Source organism: Macadamia integrifolia, chromosome 7 (assembly GCF_013358625.1).
Source record: "Macadamia integrifolia cultivar HAES 741 chromosome 7, SCU_Mint_v3, whole genome shotgun sequence".
Lineage (NCBI taxonomy): Eukaryota > Viridiplantae > Streptophyta > Magnoliopsida > Proteales > Proteaceae > Macadamia > Macadamia integrifolia.
Genome location: NC_056563.1, coordinates 7,838,477 through 7,847,089, shown reverse-complemented (window position 1 = coordinate 7,847,089; position 8,613 = coordinate 7,838,477). Strand labels below are relative to the sequence as shown.

Genomic DNA, 8,613 nt, shown 5'->3' with positions numbered 1-8,613 from the left:
CCCCCCCCCCCCCCCTCCAAAAAAAAAAATTTCCCCCCCTAGTTAAGCCTCTGCTACTTTCCTTCCTTACACAATCTAACAAAAATTCATATTTTCTTTGGTTGGACAACAGGCATCCAAACGGGGTGTTGATCAACACATATGGAGAAAGAATCAAACATGACTCGGGCCTTGACAGAATGGTTTTGGTCTTCCATCATTCATGAAGGTGTCTGGTGGCTAGGACCTGCAAACTCCCCCAGCTTGATGGAGGTCTGGCGAATGTGCTGCAGTATTCAGCTAGAAATAAGAGGAAGATAAGACTTTTCTGTGATTTGAGATGGTTTGATTCTATTGAATTAGTCCCTAATTCAATCCTAGCCTATGCTACTATTCATGTGTTACTGTTCATGCCAGTTTTATTCTCTTATTTTATTGTTATTAGGTTGTTATGAGGCTAAGATATGTCTAGTCCTATTTAATCCAGTCTAAGTCTCAGCCAGATCCAATCCAAGTGACGCAATAGAGCTTCCATGGACGGGCCTGAACCCATGTGGGAGCCCAGATGGAGATGAACCAGGTCCAAATTTAGTTTTGGCCCAGTGATATGATATGAATGGGTTTAATTTTGAATCGTTGATCATTTGGCTGGGGCCATGATCCGAACCGATTATTGGAACCACGGATTGCATTACCAAGTCTCAGTCAAAGAAGATACAAAATTAAACAATGCATGTGTGCAGATTTTGAGAAGCCTTATCTCTACTAGGTTACAACTATTATCTAAAGTCTTAAAATATATTATTTCAGTCAATCTACCAGTACACTGATGATTGTATAAGTTCTTGAAAATGTTACACAATACATTGATAGTTATGAATATGTAGTCTATTAAATGGCCAAAGAGTCTAGGAAAAAATCCCAAAGAGAGTCTAGAACCCTCCCAGCCATAAAAGGAATGCTTGTAAACATTGTCAAAGAAGTTAAGAAGTTGAATGAAATTTCTGATTTTATGCCAATAGCTGCGAGATGCAATGGAGCTCAGAGAATAGCTAACCCAGGCATTGATGAGAATCCTTGGTCATATCCCTCTTATCTAATTTTTAATTTCTTCCTATGTTATTAAAAATTGCTCAAGTCTGGTTGTGTTCTCACCACCCTATGATTCTGTTTATTGAGGATTCTGTTTTTGTTGCAATGACTAAACCAGGATCCCATAAGAGTATTATTAAAGATAGTCAGAAGACCAGGTTGGAGTGGAGATCTTGTCAACTGAGCAGCAATAGGTTCGCCATGTTCTCCTCTTCCTCAGCTTCAAACCTGGTGATATCTCAGATGCCCAAGATCCCTTGGCATAGTGTTGTTTGGTTCAAAGGTTATATCCTTCAGCACAACTTCATCGAGTGGAGAGCCTTCTCTCTGTCTCTCCCAACACAATCTTTCCTCCAGCAGAAATAGTTTTCTTCCACCTCTTCTTGTTACTTGGAATGCCCCTAAGGACATTCCTTATTTTTGCCTGCCCCTTCTCCTTGCAGATTTAGGAAGGGTTGCTCTATAGATGCTAGCCAGCTACGAGAAACTTTTTTTGAGGGAGTCTTCTTGTATCCTGCTGAACTAATTGAACATAATATATAATTCATACCCCACTCCCCACCCCACCCCCTAAAAAAAAAAATATATATATATATATATATATATATATACACACCTAACAGTCACGATGCTTGGGATTGACCAAACCATCAATGCAGAAGTTCAGGCCTGGAAGAGTGGAAGCTTGAACCTTATTTGAAAGGAAAGCAAGATCTTAGAAATAAAATTCTGAATGCACAAAGATACAACCATCAATTCCTGAGCTACAACTTTCAATAACCCAATAAATCTCCCCCAATGCAGAAAATCCCAAAGCATTGCAGAAGCAAACCCTATTACATGATTTCCACTTCTAGTGTGCAAAATGAGAGATAACCAGCAGGCATACATATATGTGAAGCTAGCACCCTCCGTATATGCTAACAGAATCTTATCAGCCACCATGATGACAAAGAATCGAGGGATTAAGAAAATAACAAACTCTTAGAAATTTCATTTTATAGTAAGAGGCCGAAAAGATCTAATTAGTCAAGAAGAGCCACTAAGCGGACAAAGTATTGAATCGAAGATACCCATTGACCTACTTGACAGATATTTTGAAAACTATTGCAAACTATTGAGAGAGAAAGAGAGAGAGAGAGAGATCAAAGGAATGGAATTACCACCCAGAAGCCCAGTTTCGAGAATCAACGCCACTATAGAATCGAGAAAGCCTTCCGCGAGTTGCAGGCTTTGGCTTCACGGGCTTCTTGCGCAATCCAAAAATCTCCTGCACCAGCGGAACGTGAACCAGGACCAACTTCCATGCGAAAAACCACCCTACATCAATCAGTCCAAAATATTGTCAAAATCAGTAATCGAAAAATATCCTCGAAACCCACAAACTGTAAGCAATGAAAACTCGAGATTTCAATCGAAATTTCAACGCCCAGAAGAGAAAAAATAGAGAATTTGGATTATACCCAGAAGTATTAAGGAGAGAACGAAGGTGACAGCAAGAAGAGGCCGGAAAAAATACAGAACAAGATAATCCAAATAAGAAGGAGAAAATGAAGATAAAGACGACTCCATGAGCGACTCCGCAAACTACGACTGTGAGATTCCAGAAGCAGTTTTCCGTGCTTTACTTGCAAGAGAGACAAACGGGACCGCTTCCAACAGAGGAACACTGCCGGATAGAGCTCAAGCGCGACGCGGGCGCTTGGATTTACCGTCATCCTCTTTACCTTAAAAAAAAAAAAAAAATAAACCCACGTATGCTTAATTGTTTTGCTATACGGATGTAAATTTATAACCGAAACCATTTATCGAAATCAAACCGATCCATTTACACTGAAATTACAAAACTGTTTAGTAAATGATGCAGTTATAGTTTCAAGTTTCAAGTCGGTTAGCTAAATGGATTGGGTCGATTTTAACCACAGAACCTGTTGGTTTCAAACTAATTGAAACCGTTTAAACCACACCGTGTAAAACCGTTTAAAACCGTTTAAATCGATCCGATTAATCCTTATAACAATTAACAATTAAATTAAGTGGTCATCCTGCTTTGGTATGATTGATTGCAATTCAGTTCAAGTTTAGGTTTTAGATCATGAACTTGTAATCCATTTATGTTACTATGTTATTATGTTATCATAGATGGGGTGTTTTGGCTGAACCACCAGTCATTTTAATATTTTATGCTATAGAATGCTGGATTTGAATGTTGTATGATATTAGTTCTAAATGTTTGAGAATGGTCAAACAAAGAAACAACGCTAGATTATCAAATTAAGACATACCATCGTTAATATAGAATCTCTTATTTGTGGTTGTCAATTGTTTTTTGATAAGTTTATGATTTTCAGTTTAGATATGGTGCAAGTTATAGCAAATCGATTGTAAATCGTATGGAATAAATCGAAATCGAGATCGAAACCGTTTAAAACCGTGAAACTGATACCATTTATAAACTATGGAAATCGAAACTGTTTACTAAATGGTCACTGTTTTAGAAAGTGGAACCGTTTAGTAAATGGTGCGGTTATGGTTTTAGTCAAATAAATGTGAATCGAACTGATCCGCACTATTTAAACCGAAATCGAACCGATTAACACCCTTATACACCTAAGGTCTTGGTTCTTTTATGGTGCTTCTAATTATCTTCAATTGATGTTCTAATTTCAAACAATTTGACATTCGGAAAAAATGTTGATTTTTATTTATTTATTTTATTTTATTTTACTTTATTTTTTATTTTTTGTTGACAAGGGTGTCTGGACCTTTGGCTTGAATTAATAATTCCCTAGGCTGACATGTATGCCCCTACACATGTGAGTCAGGTCAGCATCGGCTCCTGTGAAAACCATAGAAACCTTGGAGCTAGCCCAAAGGGGGTTATGGCGAATTGAATTCAGGATGCATGTCGATTTAGGCATTTTATCTTACTGCATGAGTTGCATCGTTGAAGTAAAAAAACATGTCAAGTCATTTATTAGGTTTTTAGTGGAATGAGCTATGTCTCAAAAGCTGAATGTGGTTGTAGATAATGATGTGCATGTTGTATTTTCTTCGCTTTTTATGTTAACCCTTTACATTTTTCCCATTAAAAATGGGGGAAAAAAATCCTAAAAGGTAGCATATCCCTTGCGCCCATACGCAAAGGGGAGCGACATGACTACATCACCCCTCATGAAATGGAAAAATTTTGTCACTGTTGACGGGACCACTATGCCTTTTAAGGAACCCTCCCTCAAAAAAATATGGGTTTCCAAAGCATTTGGCACATTTGATTTGGAGAGCTTAATCCCTATGCTCCATCAGGCTTCAAGTAAAAAAGAAAGGAGATGAAATTTGGTTTAATAATCATTACATAATATAACATGATTGTTAAACTAATTCCAAATCATCCCAAATCTGATTCTTGGATTTTTTTTTTTTTTCCTTTAATCAAATTCCTTAGATTCGAAAACAAAAAAATATATATATATTTAAAATTATAATTTCCAAATATGATTGTAAAACTAAATCTCCAAACCTGGTTATTAGATTTTGTTTTATTTTGTAACCATATTCCTTGGATGTTAAAAGAAATATAAGAGTTTAAACCAGGTTAGACAATCATAAATACTTTTTAAATTATCTCACTTCATTTCTGTTATTTCCCTTGCATTCAGGTGGAGCCAATGCAATCAAAAGAACAGTTTATCTTCTTAGCAGCCTAGAAGTATAGACTAGCAAATGCACTTGCTCACCTAAACTTTATATACACACCTATAATATGTGCATGCTTCAAAAATGATAAAAAAAATAAATAAATATCGGAAGTGGCTCTATGGCCTTCTTTGGTATCGTTTTTCTTTTTTCTTTTTATCTATTTAACTAAAGTCATTAATGAAAACCATTTTTTATCAAAACATAAAAATGGTTTGGTAAGTACTTGGCAAAAATGATTTTTTGTGAGAAATAGGTTGACATCTCTATATGCAAAATAGTTTTTTAAAGAACTGGGTGAAGAGATTCCCTTCACCTATCTTTCTTATAACTCTCTTTCTCCATTTTGGACCGAATAAGAGGGGGCAAAGGGGTTGAATTTTTAATTACAAAGCAAATGGTTACTTTATCCCTTCATATTGAGCCTTTAAGCATATGTTCATTGAAGTTCAGCGCAAAAATAATTGAAAATCATTTTTGACCAAAACACATAAGTGACTCTTAATCTCTTTTTGGTTTTTGTGTTTTATCAATTTTTTTAAAATAGAAACAAGCTCTATAAATAATACCAAATGCAGCCAAGATCTTTTTTGTGAACAGAGATAAAAAAGAAAAATGATACCAAAGAAGGCACTAAAAAAAAATTTGTTTGTGAATTAATCATTGTTTATTTAAAATTCCTAAATTTCCAATGAAACTAAGTTGGATCCAAATTTTTAATGAATCAAAATACGTTAATCATAACTATGAATACATAAATATACGTTCGAAAAAAAAAATGAAAAAATAAAAAGAGAATAAATGTTCTTTTTTTTTTTTTGAAGAAAAAAGAGAATATATGTCTAACTTGCATTAGGTTGAATCAACATTAGCTCGAGAGAACCACTAAATAAGGAAGTTTGACCCAAAATAAAAAATCAACGACATTTCTTGGATAGGCTCATCAAATGGTCATAATATATATCATGTAATAGCATAGTGATTTTGTGGTCATACTGTTCACATCACCGTTGATCCATTTTGTAGTTTAGGTTCATAAGTATTTCATCAAATGGTAAAATCCATAAATCAATCTTTTTAATCAACTAGCAATCTCCGTTGGTCTAAAGACATTGAGGCACCATTTGATGACGTTCATAGAAACGTGCTTTTGTTTGCCAAAAACAGAAAAACGGCCTTAAAAACATATTGGTAACTTTGTTACGTTCCACCCATTTTTAGGAACATAAATAAAAATTTATGGTAATTTATGATATATGAAACGTGAATGGCGAAATATGTTATACTTGTTTCGTTGTTTTTAGAAATAAGTTGAAGCCAAAGTATCGGGGAAAGGTAAGACTAATTTTTTATCAAAGGCCAATTCATTTATCAAACACCAAAAAATCCTTGAAGATAGTCCTTGACGCTATTATCGGTGTTAGTGTTATAGATCTTGGTGCAGACAATTTGAGAAATAAGTCAATCAAACACCAAAAAATCCGTTATCAAAAATCATTTCTGCTATTTTTAGACACAAAAATAACAGAAACATTAGGTAATAGATAAATTTTGATTTATGTTTATAGAAACCGGTGAAATATAACAATTTTATCAAATGTGTTTTAGGTTGTTTTATCGATTTTATGAATAAATAAACACATAAATGATAGAAATAAAACGTTGTAGTGCCACATGTGTTTTCACATACGTTTTCTTAGTCCCACGGCTGATTTATTACACAAGTTGTGTTACTGCATAAAATCGAGATATACCTTTGGTCTGAATTTCTGGACCATAAAACCGAACGAGTTCAATGGTTACACGTTAGCAAAAAGAATATCGTTTGGGTCATTTCCCATTTCCCATTTCCCGCGCATTTTCGTCCTTTTCATAGATTTTCTTCTTCTTTACTTCTGCAAACCGTCCTAATCAGATTCAGAGCAGGCCCCGATTCATCATCGTAAGTATCGAAGCCGAACTCTGTAAATCTCTTGTTCTTCATTTTAGTCTTTTTAATTTTGTTCTTTTCATTTTTTTTTTAAGTTGTGATTTATATACAGATCTTTTTTATGATTAGGGTTTTATCTTTCAAACCCAACAATCAATCACACACTTCTCAAAAATCCGAGTTCCATCTTTGCGGAACCCTAAACTGAGTAAACTAATGTCCCTTCGAATATTTGTGTGTGGATTTTGATGTTTTCTCTCCTGTTCGACAAACCAAGGAGGGGAAATATCAATATGGAAGATAATAGTGGGGAACAAAGAATGAAGCTCCAAAGAACAAGTAAGGATGTGGATTTTAGTGATCTACCGGATTCTATTTTGTGTCACATTCTCTCCTATCTTCCTACCAAAGAAGCTATGATGACGAGCTTTTTAAGCAAGGGATGGGGATCTCTATGGACCTCTATTCCACTAATTGACTTAGACGAGAGGCAATTTATTGGACGAACTCGAAATTTGAAGCATAATGTCTCTGGGGTTAATTTTCAGCAGCAGAAGAAATTTTCTGATTTTGTTGAAAGGTTTATTGATTTTCATGGAGGCTTGAATGTACCGGAGATTCGACTACGGTTTGATGTTGGAAGTTATCTCAAGTTTTCTTCTCGTGCCGAAAGGTGGGTTCGTACTGTGATGACTACTGATGCTACGGCAATTGATATAGATTTTTCTGGTAAAAGCTTGGATTGGTCAGACATGAACAAGAATATGTATACTTTGCCTTCATGTGGGTTCCCATCCAGATCATTGACGGCTTTAAGATTAAGATTTTGTGAGTTTAAACCCTTGCAGAACAATAGCTTTGTGTCTCTTCAAACTGTAAGTTTGACGGCTGTAAAAGTATCCGATTCCTCAGTTAATGCTCTGATATGTGATTCTCCATGCCTAGAAAACTTGCATCTGGAGTGCTGTTATGTTCCCAATTCTTTTCATGTTGAAGCTCCTGCATCATCACATCTCAAGTTTATGGTGGTTGATAACTGTGTTACTCCAGGACATAAATTCATTGAACATTTCTCTATAAATATTCCAAGCCTTCAGAGCTTTAAGTTTAAGGGTATTATAAATGACTTCTCTGTGAAGAACTTGAGGAATTTGATTGATGCTGAAATTGACGAGCAAAATGAGTACAATGGGTTTGAAGATCGTGAATACCGCATGGTATGTGAGCTATTCAATGGTCTTGGTCATGTCCAGGTTCTAACACTATCTAGCTGGTTTCTCGAGGTATGTTTCTTGCTTGCATACTTTGTCAGGAGTGTTGTTTTTAGTCAAATTCAGTTCATGTTTCATGGAAATTGTTATGAACCCAGGATATGGCGATGGCTGATGTGCTTTCATCTGTTGAACTCTACCCATATTGAGACACTTTGACATTGATTATTTTAAAATTGTTTTTCCCCCAATATCCATGAAAATTGATATCTAGTTGTTGATTATTTAGGCTCTATGTTAGCCCTGAATTGAGGGCAAAAGGACCAAGACCTCAAAGGAGGAAGAAAATCTCCGGATTAGTGTAGAGGAGAATGGGACAATGTTTAAATATTTATGCATCCAACAATTTGAAAAGGGTTTTGAGGAAAGGGATATAGGTCTATGCATACCCTATTAATATTGTGCCAATGAGAAAAGGCATTAGAAAACATAATGCATCAAGGAATCTTAATTGCATCATGAGAGGCTGAGTCAGGATAATTTTGACGAATAGCCTTTGTTGTTCTTTCTTAGTTTCTATTTGGGAGGCCATTATTGGATTTTCTTGGAATTACGGATGGGCTTTGGCCCAGTAACTTTGTAATAGATTCTTTTTGTTTGATACATGTAAAAGTCATAATATGTAATTAATTACATCTATTCCAT

The 8,613-nt window shown here is 35.3% G+C and overlaps 2 protein-coding genes across 3 annotated transcripts in view; one reads left to right on the top strand and one right to left on the bottom strand.

The window, feature by feature from the left end:
* Positions 1-2,800, bottom strand: part of LOC122083616 — a 6,702-nt gene extending 3,902 nt beyond the window's left edge. The window contains exons 1-2 of the mRNA XM_042651484.1: positions 2,535-2,800; positions 2,235-2,391 (exon numbers count right to left, since the gene is read on the bottom strand). Coding sequence (XP_042507418.1) covers positions 2,235-2,391; positions 2,535-2,643 — 266 coding nt within the window. The 5' untranslated portion in view covers positions 2,644-2,800. The remainder of the gene's footprint in view (positions 1-2,234; positions 2,392-2,534) is intronic.
* A 3,746-nt stretch (positions 2,801-6,546) lies between these two features.
* LOC122084654 (F-box/LRR-repeat protein At3g58900-like) lies at positions 6,547-8,531 on the top strand. 2 transcript variants are annotated; one of them, XM_042653075.1, is made up of 2 exons: positions 6,547-6,709; positions 6,975-8,531. In XM_042653075.1, the coding sequence occupies exon 2, from the start codon at positions 6,991-6,993 to the stop codon at positions 8,125-8,127; it is 1,137 nt and encodes a 378-aa protein (XP_042509009.1). In that variant the 5' UTR covers positions 6,547-6,709; positions 6,975-6,990; the 3' UTR covers positions 8,128-8,531. The 2 variants fall into 2 exon arrangements, with proteins under 2 accessions (XP_042509009.1, XP_042509007.1); XM_042653073.1 differs by having other exon boundaries at positions 6,827-8,531.
* Positions 8,532-8,613: the final 82 nt, after the last annotated feature.